Consider the following 23,222-nt stretch of genomic DNA (forward strand, 5'->3'; position numbering starts at 1 on the left):
GTTGATAAAGTGTAAATTGGGTCACTTTCTGATTATTTAATTTTTTTCAAATTAAATTCCAGCTAATGACTTCCTGTCAATACAAATTTATCGAATGGTTTGGTTTTAGGTGAAGTTGGAATCCACAGATGTATAAACATGAGTTAGGGCTATATAATTACCTTTTCTCCACAGACAATATTTAGTGAAAATCTGCCTCGTGCCTGGCAACAAGTTTTATTGGAACCTTATCTGCTTATGATTATTCTAAGGATATGGACCAGTAATCTAAACGAAATTCTCACTTCTGTGAAGCTTATATTTTGGTGCACAAAAAGAGACAGTAAATGTGTGTGTGTGTGTGTGTGTGTGTGTGTCTCATGTGGGATAAGTGCATAGGGAGAGCAGGGATGGGTATCATGGAAGGCATGCCTGATGGAGTGATATTTAGACAGAAAGCTAGATGAAGGGAAGGAGGAGACAAGTGCAAGTCTTGGGTGCTGAGGACCAGCAAGAAAGCGGTCCAGCGGAAGTACAGGGAGTAAGTGGGATATAAAACACAAGACGCCCTCACAGCCAGTTACATAGCTACACACTATTTAATTAAGGCTGGAATAAAGGCACAGTGTTAGGGAGTGCAAGAAGGGGAACAATACTGCTTGGGGTTAGGGAGGTAGGGGTGGGAAAGGGTTTGACATTTGTTTCAGTCTTTGAATTTTGAGAAGTACTTTGTCAGGGAGAGAGAAAAGAGAACAGATCAAAAGGAACAGAGCAAAAGCATGAAAGTTCCCAGTTGTGAAGGGCCTGTATGTTGCCTTTTGATGTGATCAGTAGACTTCTCTATAAGATTTTTTTTCTTTATTTGCTTCAAGATACCAAGAAAGCCTTATTTCATAAAACCTAGCAATTAAGTGCCAGAGTGTCCCCAAATCATCATTTTAAGCTCTGATCAACATCCAAATAAGAACTTATATTTATTTTTTTTGGCCAGTTATACTTAAGAATTAATTTAATCTGCCAAGGGTCACTTAGCTTTCAAAAAATAAAGTAAAATAAATATTTTAATGTAATTCCTGTCTTGTGCTAAAAGTTAACATACTAGAATATGATGAAACAGACACGGCAAGGGGTGAGTGGTCCTTCAACAAACACTGCTTTTCTTAATTGTTTTGGGATAATGTACCTTTAATCACTACAAATGACATCTAAAAGAATCCCAGTGCAAGCAGAAACAGAGTTAAAACAGTAACACAATGGTCCCCACACTGGAAATAATTGTCAAGTATTTATTTATAGCTTAATCAGGCAAAGTATTGAAATCATGACTTCACTTTTAATCACTGTTCAATACTTTAGGACACAGGAATGTGGTCTATGCCATATGATGAACACAGATTCTCTATTTTCTTATGTTAGTGCCCATCCTTCCACATTAAGAAGCATAGCAGGTAGCATACTGTTGGCCAGATCTCAGTGGTGGCATATTTCCACCTCCCAGGGGGTGTGGGAAGACCCAACTGCACAGCAGTAACAATAATTCTAGCATATCCGTTTATGAAATAACTTTGGCAGTGATGGCTAGAGAATTTGGATGAAAGTGTATTTGTGGTCTTCCAGCTGGAAGATCAGAGCAGAGATTCTAAAGCAAAAGGCGCAGAGTGGGATGGCAGATAGTGGCTGCTTGGATAAGAACAGGAGAGACTTGGGGATCCATGCTGAGCTCCAGGGGAAATGCAAACAAGACAGTCTTTTCAGAATATCCTCTTGCTGCCCAGTCAGCGCAAGAGATTACTGATGCCATCTGCTGGATATTCTTGGGATTTAAAAATGGAATCTACACAAATGATACGCTAGTGTCTCTTTATACTGTGGCTTCAGTTCTTCTAGTGAGAAGAAAAACAAAAAACAAATAAGCTAAAAACAAAAACAAAGCAAAGCAAAGTCTCGTACATGTTTAGTGTACTTTAAGGTTGGAGCTTTGTGTGATCACTCTGCATTTCAGAGAATTATAGTATTTAACTGCATTGTGTTTTCTAGCAGAAGTCTGTGGTAGTGCAGTATATATATGACACTCAGGCAACCGGATGTTGAGTTTGTACTATCAATCCATGAATCTATTGCTAAAAATCTGCTATGCAATATTAATTTTATACATGATATACACCCTTTCTGTATTTTATTGGAAAAGAGGATAGTGGTTTGGTTTGGTTTTGTCTTATTTTAATTAGAAATGGAGAAAAAGAATAAAAAGAAAGAATAAGTATCACTGTTTTGTCAGAACTATTACATATGTGTTTGGGTTTTACATAAAATATGGTAATTCAGATTTTTTTTAATATTTGTTTTGTGAAAAATATCCCTTGTTACTTCGACTCTCTGTAGGATTATTGTAAGGCCATGTTTTTAAAATTACAAAATTCCTCATGGTGCTTCAATAAAATTTTAGAATTCTTAGAAATGTGTAGCTAAGTAGCATTGATTCTGGTCTACTTCAACGCAAAAGTACTAACGCCATGAGATCTGTAGTGGGAAAAATGGTTTCTATGGTCAAAATCATTTGGAATATGCTAAATTTCAAATATCTTACCTTGGAGATCCATAAAGCACATTCATTAAAATATGATGAGTTGGTATTTATTGAGAGTTTACTATGTGCTATTATTACATTTAATCTTTGTCACGATTCTGTCACATGGGCACTATCATTAACCCTAGTGACAAATTAGGAAACTGAGGCTTACAGAACTGGTAATTTGTTCAAAGTCACACTGTAAGAAAATAGAGAAAACTCTCTGACTTTAGAGCTCATAAGTCTGAACTCATGCTCAAAATAATAATATATGAAACAATATTATGCATTAATATGATTTTTATATTAATTACATTTCAGTGTTGATATTAACCTGTTAAATGCTTTGAGGATTAATGCAGTAATGACATCTATTTAACTTAGCTTAACTTGGCATTTCGAGATCTATTTGGCTTCTGAATGCTTACAAAGTTTAGTGGAAATAGTGTTCCACAGAATACAGTTCCAGAAATGCTGATATAAGCTATAGTACTGCAGTAGTTGAGGAGCCAGGAAAGGAGTAGCTTTTTAGTGTTTCTCCAGCCACTTGCTCCAAATGACTGCGGTGTCTTTCCCCAGGCAGGCCACTGAATCAGTGGATTCCACTTGGTGATTTGGAACGGGCAGGGATAGGAAGCAAACACCTGATATCTTTGCTGCTGCAGATGTGCAGAGCACAGGAACCCTTTCATAAATGTGTAATATGTAGTATATCCTGCAAAGGGAGTGAGCTTAATTTAGTTAAGTGACAAGGTTGAGTGAAAAACAGCATGCTGCTGTTATTGTTGAGTCAATTAAATTGTCCTCTGTGCTCGTAGGAACTGTTCCACATTTATTATCGGTGAGATACACGCTCTGGCAGTTTCTTTGCTTCAGATTGTCTTATATTTAGCACATCTCAAGATCTGAGAACGGATGATGGAAGACATGGTGATAAATTGTCGGGCTTTTCTAAAGATTCAGAAGTTCTAAAGTTCCTGCCAGTGACAGATGGTCTGTCCTTACTCATCACTTGTCTTCCTGACAGGACTTGATTTTGTTTTTCCCCCTTTTTTGTTCAGTTCTCTTAAAGTAAGCTCAGCTTCTTGGGGGGTAGGGTAGTCTCATTTGTTATAATTATGTTAGTATAGATTGATGTGGTAGCAACCCTATATGAATATGCACCAAGCTCCTTCTACATGTGTAGTGATAAGAGAAAAGCATGGGGCAAGAGGGGAGAGAAACAGATGACCAAGAAAAATCCATACTTCCTTTCTTCCTGTTATTTTGTAACCAAACCTACTAGAGTCCTCATTGGTTAGTTTTTTCTTACTGACCTGCCACTTTCTTTTGATAGCCCAAGCATAATGTGATCTTTTGAGCAGTGCTTATTATTATAATGGTAATAAAATATACATTATTTTTTAGGACCATCATTATTTCATAGCAGTCAAAAACTTTTTTTGAAATTTTGGGTTAAATAGTACAATTAGGATGTACTAACTTGCTAGACACTTATAAGAATCCGCAGAGTGAGACCAAACAACTGTAACAGTGATGGACTTAGATATAAAATAGGTTGCCATTGGGAAAAAAAGGAAATATTTCAATCAAATTGCTTAATCTTTTTCATTGACTTCAAATATGTTTACTGTTGACATAGGAGATGTGCTACTTAGGTAAGGAAGACAAAAAAAAAAAACAATTTTCCCTGTTTGAGTTCTAGTACAACTGAAGATAAGTATGAGGCTTAAAATATTCTAGGATGTCTTACAATTGCTTCTTAATCCTTTATCCAAACGTAATTCAGTCCTTCAAGCTGGTAATGCAATTAGTTTGATATAACATTACTTAGGCTAAAGTATATCAACTGGAAGTGATTAATATTAATAAAAAATTTAAAAATTATCAGATGAATTGATTTCAGATTTATGATAGTTGTTTGACATTTGTTATCTACACAAATACTGAGAATTTCTTTTTAAATATGTCTTTCCTAAGAATGTTCACCACATGTTAGCTCCATTTGATTAGATGAGAAAAGCATAAACAATATTATCACTCCTTTTTACCTTTCTTTTAACTCTACTGTAAATTTTACTTCTCTGGATATATACATATATACATATATGTTACATACCAGTATAGATATAGTAGTAGATTATATATAGATATCAATACAATATATATAAATATACATCTAATGTAAATAGATATATACTAGGTTTCCAAGGTCTAGGCTATTGAAGTCCCCATCATCTTTTTATGTCCCTTACTAAATACTCCTTCCATTACAGGTATCAGATACCTTTTTAATTAGTGGCTTTTTACATTGCTCACTTTTAATAACATTCGATTATAAAAAGTCAGAGAAGTCATGCCAGATCACTTGTTGTGCATGAAGATATTAACCTAAACCTAAGGAAATTATATTCCTCTCTTAGTGGACAACTCCTGAGACAGGTAGTGGAAGCATTAACTTTCTGTGTACAACATAGCAATAAAAAAGTTTCAAAGCTTCTTTATAACATGGTGTTGCCGTAATACATAGATTTTAGTTGTGTAGACATGTATATTTTGTTATATAATTAAAGGGACAATACTACTTTTTCATTGTTAAGTACTTTTCTGATGTAACTTGTTTTCCTTCGCCAAAGAAAAATGGGCTCATAAAAAAGTCCTGAGCATTCAGTATTTATGAAGAGGCCAGCAAACATTGCACAGTTTTGAAATCATGCCTTTATAAAATCACAGAATTTAAAATTACTCTAGGGCTTCCCTGGTGGCACAATGGTTGAGAGTCCGCCTGCCGATGCAGGGGACACGGGTTCATACCCCGGTCCGGGAAGATCCCACATGCCGCGGAGCAGCTGGGCCCGTGAGCCTTGGCTGCTGAGCCTGCGCTTCCGGAGCCTGTGCTCCGCGATGGGAGAGGCCACAGTAGTGAGAGGCCCACGTACCGCAAAAAAAAAAAAAAAAAAAAATTACTCTAATAAGTATGTTTATTAAAATTTATTAAGGTTAGAAGAAGGTGCCTAGCTAAGATTAGTAAAAATGTATTGCAATAAAGAGATAGGCTAAGTTACTCTAATCAGTAAACCCAAAATGCAATGTCTGAACATAACAGGGGTTTATTGCAGTGTTAGCGCAGTACCACATCAGGGAGTAGGGGAGTGGGGTCTGCTCCATGAACTTGAGCTACTGTGATAAATGATTTATTTCTGTATCTGTAGTAATGTGCTCATATTTTCCCCTCTTCTCAAATGTGTACTGCAAAGTGTCTTATATTTTAGTTTTTTTTTAATTAATTAATTAATTTATTTATTTTTGGCTGTGTTAGGTCTGCGTTGCTGCGCACAGGCTTCTCTAGTTGCGGCGAGCGGGGGCTACTCTTCATTGCAGTGCGCGGGCTTCTCATTGCGGTGGCTTCTCTTGTTGCGGAGCACGGGCTCTAGGCACTCGGGCTTAAGTAGTTGTGACACGTGGGCTCTAGAGCACAGGCTCAGTAGCTGTGGCGCATGGGCTCTAGAGCGCAGGCTCAGTAGCTGTGGCGCATGGGCTTAGTCGCCCCGTGGCATGTGAGATCTTCCCGGACCAGGGCTCGAACACGTGTCCTCTGTATTGGCAGGCGGATTCTTAACCACTGCGCAATCAGGGAAACCCATATTTTAGTATTCGTGAGTAAAACCAAAGGGAAGAGTAAGAGATTGTTTCCCTGCCAACCCTAAGCAAAGGAGGGTGGTATAGTTAGTAGAATCATGGCCTCAGAAGAAATATTTACCTTTCTCCTTTGCTGAAACACAAGATTGAGCCTACACCTATATACTGTTTCATGCTTTTGCCTGAAAGTTTATTTCAAGGCAGAGAGTGTGAAAGATGAATAAATTTTATGGTCTAGACAAACGATCAGTGTTACTATTGTAACTCTTAACTTCCACTTATTTCATAAATGCTGTTGCACAAAACAGCTTTTCACTTAAAAAGTTCTACAGGTTGATGCAGAATTCTCATAGACTAAATTTTGCTTAATCTTGCCACATGGTACAGATTATCTAAATGGGGACAATTTAAGCTAAATTGAGTCGTCTCTTCACTCTACTGCTAATATTGCTTCAGAAGTACTTTCAGCCTATATCTTAGCTTTCATTTCTCTTTTCTCTGAATTCTTCCTATTTCCATATTTCAGTCATATGTTTTTTCCCCCATATATATATATTTCTTTCTTTTTTATCCACAGAACTATTTTCCTTATATCTGAGTCTCCAGTTTGTATTCCTTTAAATTCTTATGGAGGTCCCATTTGGTTTTTAATGCTTTTTATTGCTAATAAATTACTGATGGTTTATCTAAGATTATTAAAGAAAAATAATTATAAAATTAGAAATAAGGGATGCCATTACTGGTTTAATGTGATTTTTTTTAGCTAAAACTGAAAACTGCCATGGGTCATATTTTCTACATTGTTTCATCTAAAAGTTGAACATGCATGTATATAAAAGAAATAGATAATAATTGTATGACTTAAAAATAGATAACGTGTCCTCACTTCTATGATAATATGTTATCTATGCACCTTAGTAAGGTCATAAGAATCTATTTGATGTATATGGAAATAGTATAAAATTTATACCAAAACTTTCAAAAATATTCTGCAAATAAGTATATACTTTGAGAAAGTATTGAATCACATAGATGTATTTCCTATTGTGTTTCTCGTGATTCAATGCATCTTTCAGTAGGACAAAGACTAACGCCCAAAAGTAATTCACACTTTATAACAATTCCTTGCTAGTTTTTAGAAAGCATCTTCACATTAAACTCAAGCTTTTGGTATTATTGCTGAAAATAACACAGTAATCTCTTATAAAACAGTCTAACCTAACATATATCTATATGTTCCATGACATGAATCATAAGAACATGTCTTAGAATATGTACGATAAAATTGGATAGAATGGAAACTTTGATACAAAAGCTACCTCTGTACACACACATACACACACACACGCAGACATACACCTGTACAAGGGTTGCCTTTTTTGGCCTAAGCAAAGGATCATTTAGAATCAATTTATCCAAGGTTATTCAGTCAGGATTGCTACCTATATATAGTTTATTTTTCTTTTACGTAAGTTTTCTTTCTGTTCATATTATTAGCAAAACTACTGAAATTACCCACCTATAACTTGTGCTAATATAATGTCCATTACTTTTAGTCTTTACATTCAGATAATTTTATGACTGGATCTCCTTCGAATACACAATAGAATTCAATAACACATACACAAAACTTTTCAGAACATAGAGCATTTTACTTTGTTAAGACAATGACAGATGTATACACAGGGAAGCAGCAGATAAGAATGTTAAGTTAGAGCCAGATTATGGAGGGATATGTACTTAGATATTTATTAGGTAGATTATAAAAGTTCATCAAAGTTTATTTGGACAAGGAAATGTGTTTGGAACTCCACTCTCGGTTGAATCACTAAACATTATTATTTATATTATTTTTCAGTTGAAACCTTTGTTTTTCTGGGGTTTTAATTAATTATACTTTCAAACCTAGTTAGAAAGTCTACAGTGCACTTACAAGATGAACACAAATGCTTCTACCATGTTTTACTATAACGGTTTTCCATCTTCAATTGAGTAACAAAGACCTTTCAAACCTGTGATACATTTTTGCCATTTGCCAAGTATATCTATTTAGTTTGATTTGTTTTTCACAATTAATGCTGACTGGTGGCTGGCTTGTTTTCTATTCCAGGTTGTGGAGACGAATTTGGTTGCTTTTGACTGTCACTGGATCATTATAAATGAGGTAAAGCCAACTAAACCTTACTGTCAACTCTGGGTCCTGTTTTCATATGTATAGTCACAGCATTTCCTACGGCCTTGAATTTCTAACAGAAAACAGAACACAAAGTATACTTTCAGCTTACTGAATGGATGCTGTTAAGTAAAAATAGAATAAGGAGTTTTTGAAAATTATAAAGGGATTTGTATGAATAAAATAAATGGAAAACGTCTTCCCCACTGAATATCTTTCAGTCTTTTCCGTTGGCACACACTGCCTACATCAGGAGATCATCTTTATAAAAAGTACAGTTCTTCTTTGTAAGCAAAGTGAATTCCTCCCAGTGGAGGGCTTGTGTTCCATTTGTGTTTTACTGTTGTTTCTAGAACTTTTGTACCCCACACTCTTACAACTGGATTAAATAGTTCAGCACATGAATATGAATAAACAAGAGAAGATTGTTTTCCTTTTCATAAAGAAATATAACTGTTTTACAATTCACCAACTTGTCAAATTCCTTGTGAAAGTTTTTTTTTGTCTTTTTGTTTTTTTTCTGTAAGGACAGTGCATAAGATTAAAAGTACAGTATTGCAACATGAGAGCTTAGTGAAATAAGTTGTTCCATTGTCACCTGCCAGTCAGAGTTGGAAAGGGCAATGAGCAGATCAGTCTGGGACAAATAATGAGATCAACAAGATCTAGTATTCAACATATCTATTACTTATGAATAAAAATAATGTGTTATTTATCAACAGATAACAAATATTGAATTATAGAATAATAAGTTTTGTCTCAGGAACAAAGTAGCATTTGGGGCAAGAATTCTGGTTTTGCAGTCAGCAAGATAGGTTCAATCCTGGCTATGAAATTGGTTAGCTGTGTTACTATGGATATATAATATGATCATCCTGTGCCTCAGGTTTTATTTTGTTTGTACGGTATGTATAATAACTTCTACTTTACAAGTTCATAATGAAAAGTAAGTGAAATATTATCTAATGCTCTTAACATGGTGCCTGACAAATGACACTCAATAAGTGGTACTGCAATAATGAGCAGAGCACATTAAAGTTCACAGATCACTTTCTCACATATTATTTTGTTGAATACTAAATAGTATTATGAAGTGTTGAGGGAATGGGGTCCATAGAGGGTATATGACTTGCCTCTCCTTACACAGAAAACTAAAAATGATTCTTAGTTTCAAGTTGTTTCTCCTACACCACACTTCATTGATGGAATTTTAGCTCCCTTGATGGTTCTTTTTAGTTCAGTTTAAAGTCACTGGAAACATCTTACAAGTCTATTTTCAGTCTGACAAACTTTAGGTCTATATGATTTGTCAGTGTATTTCTTATGTCAAATTAAGCTGTGTTTTTCTGAGATCCTGACAGATAATGTGTATATGTGAGATCTACTTTTCAATGAAGTTTTTAAGTCAACCTAAAATGACTAAACATCAGGACAGAGTAACGGGAAAAGGGAAACTTAACAAACCTTCATAATAACTTTTCAAATTAGGTAATTTCATCTCTATTTTTCTGCAAAGAATCTGAGGTTCAAATAAATTAAGCAGTTTGTAAAATACTACACAACTATGAAGAGGTGATAATGGGATTTAAAACAAGTCTTTTCTAGTCTAAAGCTTTGGTTGTTGTTGCTTTGTTTTCTTTTTTTAATAATTTTCCTTACAGGTAATATTTTTGAAATTTCTGCTATCTGAATTTCAATCTTATAGGAGCCATTCACTATTACTTTTTGTCTTTAGCTTATTATTTTCTAGATTACTATTTTTTGAAATAGAGAATCTTCCTAATTCCTTGTTTTTATCTCACACCCACCTTCTGATGGGGAAGAGACCACACAGATTTTCTGATATAAAACAAACTGGAGCCATTTTACTTGTTGATGTCAATATTGATGACTAGGGGGAAAAAGTGACCTCTTGCCTCCTTAGAGACATGGACTAATCAAACCAATTAATACTTATAATTGATAAATGGAAATGCCCATTCCTTTCTAGTCTTTGGTAAGATTGAAGAAGGGACCCCTGAATTAATTTTCTTTTTCCATATTCAGCTTAACTTCTAAAGCTATACTTGAATGTTAAAAGTGTGAACCGAGGTAGAGAGGGCTTCCCAGAGCACCAGTGTCCATCTGTCTCCTGCTTATTTGTCAATTTGTGCTGTGCAAGAAATTGCTCCTTCCTATCATAAAGAGGAAGTTTGACTGAGTAGTATGTATTTCATTGATGATGTAGATCATGGAAACAATAATAGCTTCCATTTTACTATATCTTCCATAAACATTACAACTCATTTTGTTGAACTTCCCATTAAATTTTATTTCATAAAATATTAGGAAGGCAAATGATGTCTTTAAATGAGTGTTCCATAATATGGGCCACTATATTACAAAAAAAATTAAAACATCCACACAAACAAAGCAGCCTAACTGGCAAATAACTCAAAAATGTTAGAATTATAGAACACAGTATAGAAAAACTCAGTTCTTTTCTCCTCCTTCACACTTTAGTTTCCTACTGTAAACTGTCATAACTGTAACTTCACCTTTACCATTACTGAACTCCTTATCTCTTTTTTACCCACAGCCCTCCTTGCTAGTCCTTGAGCAAAGCTGTAATTTTAGGTGGGGCAGGTCAATACCACTTAGCCTTTGAAAAATCTTACGTTCACAGCCCACACTGTTTATATTGGTTATTATTATTTTTTTCTAAACTGGGTTAAAACTCAGAGATCAAGCATATTTTCTGTATTTTCATCCCTAAGAAAAACCATCTGTCCACGTATCTGTGGTTAGCACTCTTACTTCTACATGATTTTATTCAGCCGCCTCATTCTCTCTGAAATATGCCTCAGGAAACTTGAGTCTTGCTACCTTTATTTCATTTACAGGCCTGTTTATAATGGATGGATCACAGTTTACCTGAGTTTCCGTAAAATAAGAAACATGGATTTCTCGAATATGCTAGGAAGATAATAAACTCTAAAAGGAGCAATGACAACAACAAAACCCAACAACATGCCAAGGCCCATTTTGATTGAACATGGAAATCATGAATCTCACTAGTTTGGTTTGTGTAGCTACTATTTTGTTGCTAATTTTAAAATGGGTTGCAAACATTTATTTAATCTTATTGCACCAGTAGTTTCTCAGAGAGAAACTATAAATCAAAGTTGGCATTGTGCATCATCATACAAATTGATGTCAAAACTTGAAAACAAAATATTTTTTTCGCTTGCATTAAGTGTGCTATAATAATGAGAGGCTATGCTAGTTCATATGGTGTAATCAATCACATGTTAGTGGTTGGTAATGGTATTTATCTTCTCCCTGCAATCAGTCGATCCAGCACTGAACAGCCTTTCCATATAAGTACTGTCATCCCTTCAGGGTCCTGAAGGAGATGGTCTAGCACTTTATTTAAGTTTTACAAAGGTTAGAAATTCAGGTAGGAAGATAGATACACTGTTTAGAGCAGCAAGAAACATAATGCTATAGTCACCCTTCTATTCCCTGATGATACCGAACCTGAACTTTGGCGTCCTGAATTCTTATTTAAATAGTTTAAGCTACTCTTCTCTGCTAATGACTGCTTAGTTCTGCAGTTAAGGAGAAGGGGGTTGTTGCTGAGATTTGAAAAGCCTATGTGTATAATGAATATTTTTTAATTTTTTTAGTTTAGTGACTAATTGAACTGCTCACTACTAATCTGTCAAGCAGAAAGCTGCCATTCTGCACCCCTTCCTGCTGCTCTAGTCTACAGTTGGTTTTGTTCCATATTTCATAATATATGCGTAATTATTTCATGTTAATATTAAACTTTATGGAAGCATTAAAGGATCATCTTTGCTAAAGCATGAAGAATGTAAACATATCAGCAATGCAAAAACAGCAATAAGCATAATCTTTTCAAATCATACCACATAGTACACTGCTTAATATCATTACTAAAATCTGCTTTATTTAGAATGGCTAAAGTTATTAAAGCACCCCAAAGTCTATCCTTAAAGTTTCAGGTATCTATCTTTAGAAGACGTTTTGGTGAAATCTTGCCATTCATTCAGTTTTTCATTTATCAACCTTTAATGAATACCTCCTATGAGCCAAGAACTTCATTCTATGTTAAGAGATAAAAGAATGGGAAAAGGAGGAAGGGGTCCCTTCTCTGAAATACTTTATATAATATAGATTGGCATCCAACCTAATAGATTTTGAGAGTCTTTCCTTCCCTAGAATTCTATTAACTTAAGCCTAAAGCTGATATCCTACAAGGATTCAGGAGCAATCCAATTCTCCTAAAAGATTTGTTCTGGGAAGTGGCTGTTTCTGGCGGAGTTGTATCCCTATCAGATATTTTCGCTTTCCTCTTCCTTGGCTCTTACACAGTTCAGAGTTTGCCCTACATTAAACTATCACAGTAAAGTGATAAGAATCTTTCCTCGGATATATTGATTTGATTCTTAATCATTTTTGATTATCCATGTAAATTATTTTGGGGGTAAAAGACTGTATGCCTTGCTCTTAATGGAGAAACATTGAGAAAAATTAGGTATACTAAAACATATTTGTTCATTTTTAATTGCAATATTCTTTTTTCATAAATGTACTCATTCAAATCAAGAATACAAAAAGGACAACTAATTTTTATAATTTACCTTCTTTAAATTCTTTCAAACTCGGGAAATTTCTGTATCTTTCTAAAGAGTAGCATATTTGGGTAGTACAGGGGGCTTGGTAGAGTATGTACTGAACTGGTTCTTCATATGATTATTTAAAAAAATCAGATATTTTAACATTTTAAATATTCAGCACATTAGAATAATGTAGATTCCAAAAGATTATACAATAGTTTCATATTTTAATAAAAGCAGTTTACTTACAGATTTATGTTTCATTTAAAAGGATCTCTTAATAGATTAAATATTCACTTGGCTTCCAGTGTTTATATAACATTGCATCTGTCACTCTTGAAATGCACCTTTTGGAATGCAGAAGTAAAGTTCTTTAAATATAAAATAGCTGTCTGATGAAGTTTTCATATCACTATCAAACTATTTTTGAGATCAGGTGTCAAAACTAAAACTGCAAGTGAATTTTTTGAGACAGACTTCTGTTAGCTTCATTCAGAATGGCAGATTCTTTCCTCCCAGAATATTACTTTCTTTTCCCTTCCCCAAATAATAATAGGCAAAATATATTCAATTCAAATTGACATTTTCTCAAATATAGCTTAGTCGCTAAGACACCTGTGAACTTCAGCTTTTAGAACCTGTAAAAGGTAACCATCCTCTTTTGTGGGTTTAAAAATAGTCCTCTTAAAAACTTTGGTTCATGATAGATGACTTTATCATTTCTTATAGAATCATCAGACTATTAAATGCTGGAATAATATATCTTTACAGTTTTAATTCCTATCACTTATGCATATTAATCTAAATAATTCCTGTAAGGAAAAATGGATTTCTTGTGTAATTACTTCAGAGAGTGTCTCTTTTGATGACATTTATAAGTTCATACTATGAATAAAGGGTATTTTGAATGAGGAGCTTGGAATCTCCTTGGTTCCTTATTTATAAATGAGAATGACAGTATCTGAATCAGAATGTAGTTTTTAGCAGAAAATGAGATAACAGGTTAAGTACTTAGTATTTTGCCCAAAATATAGTAGGGTCTTAATAAATGTAAGTTTTTATTCTAATGTGCTGATTTGTAGTTCACCATGGGTGGAGCATGTAGAAATGGTGCTGTTTGACAAAATGTTGATAAATCTTAGTACTGCTAAAGAAAAAAAGACCATGTATATAACACAACTTAGTCAATATTATGCGAAGAGTGGTAGAATTTTTCACTGCCTTTTTATTTTTATTTTTATTTTTATTTATTTATTTATTTATTTTTTTGCGGTATGTGGGCCTCTCACTGTTGTGGCCTCCCCCGCTGCGGAGCACAGGCTCTGGACGCGCAGGCTCCGGACGCGCAGGCTCAGCGGCCATGGCTCACGGGCCCAGCCGCTCCGCGGCACATGGGATCCTCCCAGACCGGGGCACGAACCCGCATCCCCTGCATCGGCAGGCGGACTCCCAACCACTTGCGCCACCAGGGAGGCCCCACTGCCTTTTTAAATGAAAATTCCCATCTGCACAATAAGAAATTTTTAAAAATGTAAAGACATTGAATAGCAATAATAATTAATTTTGAAAGTTTTCTAGTTAAATTTCAGGCTTAAAATGAAGTTGACAGACACCATTTAATTTTATTTTGTGAGTAGATTACAGAGACTTAAAAAGTGACCTGCTTTTTGCCAGACAGAAATTTTGGGGGCCAGTGAAATGACACACACTAAAGAAAAAGATGGCATTTTAAACTGAGAAAAATAATTTTTTATGGTGCATTAAGGATTAATCGACTGGAAATCCAGGATATTACACTGGATATAGCTGATGGCAGGTGTTATTTTATTTTTAGAGAAATCTATATTTCATAAAGATCATAAATAAAAGATGAATTTTAAAGCTAATATATGCTATAAGAAAGAATAATATGTGATTAGCGTAGTAAGGAAAGAAGAAAATTTACACTTGTAAATCATCTTTTTCTCTTTCATTATTCTGTAATAATTCTTTGAAACAAAACTGAGAAATGCTCACTGTATTCCAAAATGTATCATGTGTCAAATTTTTTACTTCCGATGCCATAAGAATCTGTTGAAACCAATAATATGTTAATTACAAAGGCTTCATTGGTTTAAAAGGATCCAAATGGACACCATGGAGCACAAACTACCTAAGTAAAGACTACATTAAAACTAAAATTTATTCTGATCAATCCTATTCTAATTCCAATTAGAATAATGTTCAATTAGAACAGATGTATATTATGAAAATATTATGTTATTTTTATTACTTTTACACCCATGATTGAGTCAAATCTTTAAATTTAAGTCTGGAATTAGGAGGTGGCAGGGAGAAAGAAGTAGAAAATGCTTCTCTTTGAGTTCGGCAAATGCTTATATACAAACTAGCATTAATTTGGATAAAAATCACTGGAGTTCACACTGCATTAATCAACAGAATTTTTCATCTTTATGTTAAGAACACAATTACATACTAACTTATCCATTCAGCAGTTAGTGAGCACTTTGTTTTATCTATTCTTTACTAAGAGAAATGTATGAGTTAACACCAGTAGTTATAAGAAGTAATTGGGAAAAGTCTTAAATAATATCACCTCATTCTCTCTCTACTTGTCTTATTTAAGAACCTCATTTTTCATTGCTAAGAACAATATATATTATTCTTACATTATAACTATCTTCCTAGTAGTCAAAGTACCTTGAAGTCCATTAGTGAATAATTAAGTGTAATAATTAAGTGTAAGTGCAGGTTATTTGCGACGTTTTCCCATGTTTAGACAACACATATTTTTCTGAAGTGTTCAACATATTATAAACTTATTATTAATAAAATGTGTTTCAGTCAGTTGCTCCATTTGAAATTATTTAGGTATTAATTAATTATATACATAAATGCATATAATTTAAAGCACAGACAGCAACTACAAATGAGTTGATTATTTTAATGAACATGTGTTGTTGCTTTCATTTGGATGTGGGCTAAGCATTATGCAAATGTATTACAGTAACGGAATCTCTTAGCATTTCCAGATAACAACTCATTAATAGTTTTGTGTTTCTGTTACTGTATTAAAGCATTTCTAATTCTTCCATTTCTTATCTTATAGGAAATAAATGATGTGGACGTACAGGAACTTGTAAGAAGGTCAATTGGAAGGTTAACCATCATTCGTCAGACATTTCCAGTCCCCCAGAATATAAGTCAGCGATGTTTCCGTGGCAACCATCGAATATCTTCAACGTTGTGTGATCCAAAGGATCCATTTGCTCAGAATATGGAGGTATATTCTAAGTCCCTGGATATTCCTTCCAGGATGTTTTGTTGGGCAGTTGTAGAGGGAGCTTTTCCAGTGGCATTGCACTCAGAATTGTACACATTTCCATTTTCTGAACTATTCTCCTCTTCCAGAAATTTCATAAGTCTGATGGGGAGAGTGCTAAGAATCTATCTTTGATCATTTTGACCTCATTACAGCAAAATATCTACTTGTTTAATAAAAATATAATAAGTAAAGGGTTTTTTTCTTTTCAGCAAGTAAATCGATAGCATTTCTCATGGTGAATTCGTGATTGATACTCCTTAATGCCAAACGCCAAATTATTAAGCTAATAAATTTGCTTGCCTTTTCTGGAATAACAAGGATATAGAAGTTTATTCTTTTTTAAGATTAATTTCCGATTGGATGAACTTCACCAAAAAAAATTTAGAAATCCAAAAAATGCTGTAGTGTTATAAAGTTATATCCAACTCAGAGGGGATATAGCTGAAACCTTTGCTATTCAGAATACAATAAAGAATTTGAAAGTAGATGAATACAATCTCTGAGCAGCAAAATAAAGAACCCCAAGTCCCTGAAGCTTACTCATAAGAATGCCCTTTTAATACTCACCTGGAGCCTATTTCTTTTTCTTAAGGAAAATCCTATCGGATTTTTTTGTTTTATTTCTCTTTGCACTGGAGTTCTCAATATGTCAATCTGATGGAGTTTTAACAAAGGCAGGCACATCAACAAGAATGGGCTCCATAAGAAGCACTCTAGCTAGGCAGGAGACAGGAAAAGAGAAATCAAACAGATACACTAATTCAGATATCCTATCAGAGCAGGACTTTCCCTGTAAAGCAACTCTATATCATAAAGCAGTTCCTAAGAGTACCACTGTAGTATATTGCTAGTATATTAGTTAATTTTTAAACGGTATCCCTGAGATATCAACAAAGATTAAAGTCATGATCAATTTCATAGGTTAAAAAAATGATATATTTTAGAAACCTATTCCTTCAAAATGTTTAATATCAAAAATATTTTAGTACTTAGAGATGTTTAGTTTGAAAAGGTTGGGAAAATAATCCTAGGAGAACTAGTTCATTCCCAATAATACTGGATAAATAAGTCGACTTGGCAAAACTACTTCTTTGTTTGAAAGTTAACTCCACAGCTTCCCTATTTTTAGTCAGCTGTGAATTTTTTTAGATAAATTACCATTTATCTAACCATTTCTTCATACTTATTACCATTGTAATGAGCCATGTGTATTTACCAGGCAGCTGGCTCTGGGATCATTGCCCATAGAACTTTCCTACTAAATTTTAAGCTCTTTTAGAATAGGTTCTCTCCAGAACCAGGCACCATAAAATCACATTAACTACTTGTCTATTTTTCTTTCCCCTATCATATCTACCATGGTGCTTTGCACCTTTGTAAATATTTGTGAATTTGAATGTAATTGATAAGAAGTCAGGGGTCAAAGTAAGTTACTCAAGCCTAAACAAGGTTTAAGTTTCATACTTCCAGTGGCCCATCTTTTCATATTAATTGGTCATGAATATAATTCATGTGGAAATGATAGAATTTTAAATAGAGAAAAACACAAAAGAACTTTGATTTAGAAAATCATGATATATTAAAGGCTGCTCCTATCAAAATAGGTAGTAGGAAATGTACAGATTGGGAAAGCAGAAAGTCACTGTATAGTATTTTATTTTATTTTATTTTATTTTATTTTATTTTATTTTATTTTATTTATTTTTTTGCGGTACGCAGGCCTCTCCTGTTGCGGAGCACAGGCTCCGGATGCGCAAGCTCAGCGGCCGTGGCTCACGGGCCCAGCTGCTCTGCGGCATGTGGGATCTTCCCGGACTGGGGCACGAACCCGTGTCCCCTGCATTGGCAGGTGGACTCTCAGCCACTGCGCCACCAGGGAAGCCCACTGTATAGTATTTTAAAGCACATTCACCTAACAGCACAATCCTTCTGATTCAATTAATGAATTCCTTGAAATCAGGGAAAAAATATTTTATTTATCTTTATATTCCCAGATCTATCTGATGAATTAAGGACGTACTGGAAGCAACGCTCCTCCTTCCCTATACCTTCATCATACTCCCCTCAAACCCACAGATAGAAGAAAACAGGATGATTACTTTTTCTTTGTGCATGTATTACATTTAATATCCCTAGTATATTTAATAGAATTTGACTAAATGTTTAATATATAAAAGGAAAACTGACAGAAACTTTTATATGTGAAGATTTATATAATGAAGTGTCTAAATGCAGGGCTCTTGAATTTAAAATGTCCCACTAAAAGCAGAGCATTTGATATAGAGGCTTGCCTTGGTGCATATTTTATCTCACTGAAGTTAAAGGAGACAACAAGAAAAGTACTTATTAAAAATTTGAAGCCCCCCCCCCCCCCCGCCGACCAGGTTCCCTAGGAAAAGCAGCCCTCTCAACTTGGAGTCCATAAAAACAGTGCAGATAAAAATGATCGCAGACAGACTTATATCTTATCAGCAGAGTACAGTTAAAAAACAAACTAAGAAAAAAGCTATGAAAATATGATTCAAGTCAGCTCTAAAAATAGAAACCTAGCTATAAAATCACAATAATCACTACAACAGAGGAGAAGAGGGTACAGTGAGCCCATGTAGAGATCTCCAGGCTGTTACATATTTCAGTATATGTAGAAAGGGGAGTAAGATTTAGAAAGAACAAAAAACGTTTCCTCAATCTTTAAATTAGTGCAGAAAGACTAAAATCCAGTATTAGCTGAAGTTGCAAAATAAATGTTAAAGATACCTTTTAGCTAGAAACAGAGTTTTTAGCAATATATGAAGCAAGAAGGAAGTGAACCATTTACTGCTTGGTGAAACTAATGTTAGCTTGGCTGCCAATGGAGGGAAAATAGAAATATTCAAATCCTTTTGCTTCTGTTTTCTCCACCTAGGAAAAAAACGTCCTCAAATTGCAAAGATTAAAGTCATTAAAAGAAAAGTAAGCCACTGGTTTAGAAGGAGCAGGGGTTTGGAGATGGTTAGAGTATGCCTTTGCTCCTCTAAAATGAGGCCTGAGAAATAATTGCTCAGAGCAGTAAATAAACCAGTAGATATGATCACAATATTGCAATTTAGAAATACTAGAGAAGTACTTGAGAAGAGAACCCAAGTATAAGACATTGGTAATTGTCCCAATTTTCAAAAGGAAGGAAAGAAGACCTGACAACCAGAGTTCAACACACTAAAATTAATATTTGGATAAATTGTAGAATATATTATTAAATATATGGTGGGAACTTCAAATAAGATAATAAGACTTCCTTAAGAGCAGGCACTGCCACACTAAGTCCTACTTAATATTTTTTTTAGATTGGGAGAATGTCATAAATCTATTTATTGTATATTGATTTTAATGCAGTGTTTGACAATTTTTCTTATGAAATCCTTATGGGAAGACATTAAAAAGTCTAAATGAGTTGATATCATTCAAACATTTTCACCAAAGCCTCCTAAGAACAGAAGATGGTAAACACTCTGGCTTCAGATTTTTTTAGAAGTTCAAAATGTATTAAAGTTTCATTATTGTCTTTAAAAGTTATAAAACATATGAGTTTCTTTGAAATTAAAAGTAATATTTCAAATAATTTATCAGTTAAATTACTTTGTTTTCTCTCCAAATTGATAAGCAAAATTGATAAGCGTAGAACATGCCCCAGATGTATTCTGTAGCTTTGAGTATCTTTAATACCTACAGCTTTTCACCAGAGCTTCTCTTACCTCAATTTGAGAAGTATGGAACTAGAGGAATATTCAAACCATGCTGATAAATATTCTACTCTTGAAGTGCAAGGAATTCTCTGTGGTCACCCAAAGAGTCTGTCCTTGGACCTAATATTTTCAAAATGTTTATAACTACACAAATGAAAATGAATAAAGTATGCCTATCAGATTTGTAAATGACAGAAAGCTAAGAGAGAAAACTTACATTGTGTTACATCATCAAGATTCAAGTTGTTAATATTCGCTGAGTAATATGCCTAAAAATTGAAATATGACAGAGAAAAAGTATAGGTTCAAAGTCGATTACAGACAGTCTAGATGGATGAGAACTGGTTTGACAGTTTAAGGCTGTTAAGACGGAGGCAAACTTGACTTGAGTGTAGCAGAAGTTGTATTTGCTCCAAGCCACTCTAATGTAATCTTGGTCTCTATGTCAGAAGCATTTTGCTAAGATCAAGAGAGATAGCGTCTTACGCTACTTTCTCCTAGTCAGCTCACATCTGCAATAATGTGTTAGTTCTGGGTACTAAACTTTCGATGGAAACATTGAAAAATAAGAGAAGGACAGAGGAAGAATGCGGAGATGATGAGCATCCTAGAAATAATACCAGATGATAAACAGCTGAAGGAAAGAGGATGTTTCAGGGCAAGACAAAGGAGGTGTCAGATATTGAAAGGTTGGCATGTAGAGGAGGTTGGTGCTCATGGTCAGTGAAGTCAGAAAACAAGTGTAGTAACAGTAGGTAGAGAAAAATGATTGGTCGACTGGTGGGATACTGGAGTTTAAGATGTCAGAGGAGTTGTTCATTTGGGTCTAGTAAATAGTCATTTTTGTTGGTCACAGCCAGAGTAGAAGTGAAGGTCATCTGTGTAGAAATTGAAGTGACCTTCTTTAAATATAAGGAGGCAGTTTGGGACCCCTGTGAGGGAGGAGTCATGAATAAAGAGTGACCAAGAGGTCAGTAGATGCTGGCAGAAAGGGGCTGTAACATGTGGCATAGAAACGAACATGAACCTCAAAAGAGAATAGGTACTTGCCTGAGAAAGCAGTAAAAGAAGGGGTAATAGAAAGCTCAGAGAATGTCATCACTTCCTTTCTTTTTAACCTTGGATTTATCCATTTATCCATTTAACCTTGGATATATTTCTTGGTGTCTGTATTTTTAAAATATTGTTTCTAATTTATTTGAAAAATAAATACCATCGGTAATTAACAGTGAGGATACTGGTTCTGGCAAGACTTAAGTGTAAGAGTGCAAAACAGCTTATCCAACATGTGTATAATTCATTTTAAATCTATATAGAGGGAAGATAACATGATTACACTAGAAGAAAGAGTTAATGTAAACACACATTCACAGTGAATAGCTTATGATATTTGTCATGTTAATTAATTGCAATGCACATGTATATAATTTTGTATAGACCCTTGATCATTGTAATGTTTATGAATGGTGCTGTTTCCTCTCACTTTTTTCATTACTTTATCTCCAGAGGCACAAACGTACAGGCAGGTGTCTGCTTCCTTTTTTTTTTTGCACCTATGACACTCATCTTCTATGTAAGATCAAGTTGATATTTCTCCATCTGAATAACCAGAATGCAAAAACTTGACATATTCAGAAAACGTATTGTTCAGTTTGCCCTTCCAGTCTTAAGCCCTTAGATCCTACCTCCTCAGAAAGAAATAAGGACTACTGATTTTCTAAGATCTGACACTAACAGCCTTGGCTCTGTCGAAACTTCTCTTTTTTATCTTCTCTTTCACAACTAAACAAGCTGAAAAAGCAATTGGAGCATACAATCAGACAAGACTTCATTCTCAATAACAAAATTGCCCAGGAAATGAAAAAAGAAACCTTCTGCTTAATAATAACCCAGTAAACCAACTATCTATGAACGGAAGCAACTGAGCTGATGATTTTCTCCTTGTTCTTGATGGTTGGCATCAATGATTCTAATGATTACTGTCTAATGTCTTTTCAGATTTCAAACCTTTACATATATGACACGGTGCTTCTGCTTGCTAATGCTTTTCATAAGAAGCTGGAGGACCGAAAGTGGCACAGTATGGCTAGTTTGTCATGTATCAGAAAGAACTCCAAGCCCTGGCAGGGAGGGCGTTCCATGCTGGAGACCATCAAGAAGGTAATTTCTGACTAGCATTTCTTTTTTTTTTTTTTTTTTATTCATCCATTAGTGTTTTTTGTTGTTGTTGTTGTTAATTTTATTTTTTTAATGAAGTATAGTTGATTTACAGTACTGTGCCAGTCTCTGCTGTACAGCAAGGTGACTCTTATACACATATACACATTCTTTTTTAATATTCTTTTCCATTATGGTTTATCACAGGATATTGAATATAGTTCCCTGTGCTAAACAATAGCATCTTATTGTTTATCCATCCTATATATAATAGTTTGCATCTGCTAATCCCAAACTCCCAATCCATCCCTCCACCACACCCCCTCCCCCTTGGCAACCACAAGTCTGACTAGCATTTCATTCTTCCTAATTTTTTTTTTTTTTTTTTTTTTTTTTTTTTTTTGCGGTACGCGGGCCTCTCACTGTTGTGGCCTCTCCCATTGCGGAGCACAGGCTCCGGACGCGCAGGCTCAGCAGCCATGGCTCACGGGCCCAGCCGCTCCTTGGCATGTGGGATCTTCCCAGACCGGGGCATGAACCCGTGTTCCCTGCATCGGCAGGCGGACTCTCAACCACTGCACCACCAGGGAAGCCCTCATTCTTCCTAATTTTTATGCAAGGAGGAACAATAAGTCATTGTTTGATGAGATATCTTTTAGTAAGATTTTTTTTCACTAATGTTGCTGCCTATTCAAAGCACAAAACACTGTAATGGGTAAATGAAATATTTAAAAAATCAAGGTAAGAAAATCATATACGTCTGTGAAACAGGGAACCCTTATTTATTTATAAGGAAATTTTATGCAGGTAAAAAATTAGTTGTTGAAATATTTTAATGCACTTTCATTATATCATTAGGGTCAGAGATGCTCAAATTATTTTGGTACCTGTCACAAAATACAAAAAGTTATTTATTTTTTTTCTTTAAACTACACTATCCACTAAAAAAAAATAAACACTAGACCTAGGTGTTTTTCAGTTAGATGATGCATGGTAAGACATCGGATGTGATGATCTTTAATTTACCTTACAACAA

The 23,222-nt window shown here is 34.7% G+C and overlaps 1 protein-coding gene across 2 annotated transcripts in view; it reads left to right on the forward strand.

Annotated features, from left to right (window-relative positions):
• The window catches only part of GRID2 (glutamate ionotropic receptor delta type subunit 2), a 1,351,788-nt gene that overhangs the window by 820,717 nt on the left and 507,849 nt on the right, over nucleotides 1-23,222 (forward strand). For both annotated transcript variants that reach the window (XM_060094744.1, XM_060094753.1), the window contains 3 exons: nucleotides 8,298-8,351; nucleotides 16,092-16,265; nucleotides 22,028-22,189. In XM_060094744.1, coding sequence (XP_059950727.1) covers nucleotides 8,298-8,351; nucleotides 16,092-16,265; nucleotides 22,028-22,189 — 390 coding nt within the window. The remainder of the gene's footprint in view (nucleotides 1-8,297; nucleotides 8,352-16,091; nucleotides 16,266-22,027; nucleotides 22,190-23,222) is intronic.

The sequence above is a fragment of the Mesoplodon densirostris genome, chromosome 1 (genome assembly GCF_025265405.1).
Source record: "Mesoplodon densirostris isolate mMesDen1 chromosome 1, mMesDen1 primary haplotype, whole genome shotgun sequence".
Taxonomy (NCBI): domain Eukaryota; kingdom Metazoa; phylum Chordata; class Mammalia; order Artiodactyla; family Ziphiidae; genus Mesoplodon; species Mesoplodon densirostris.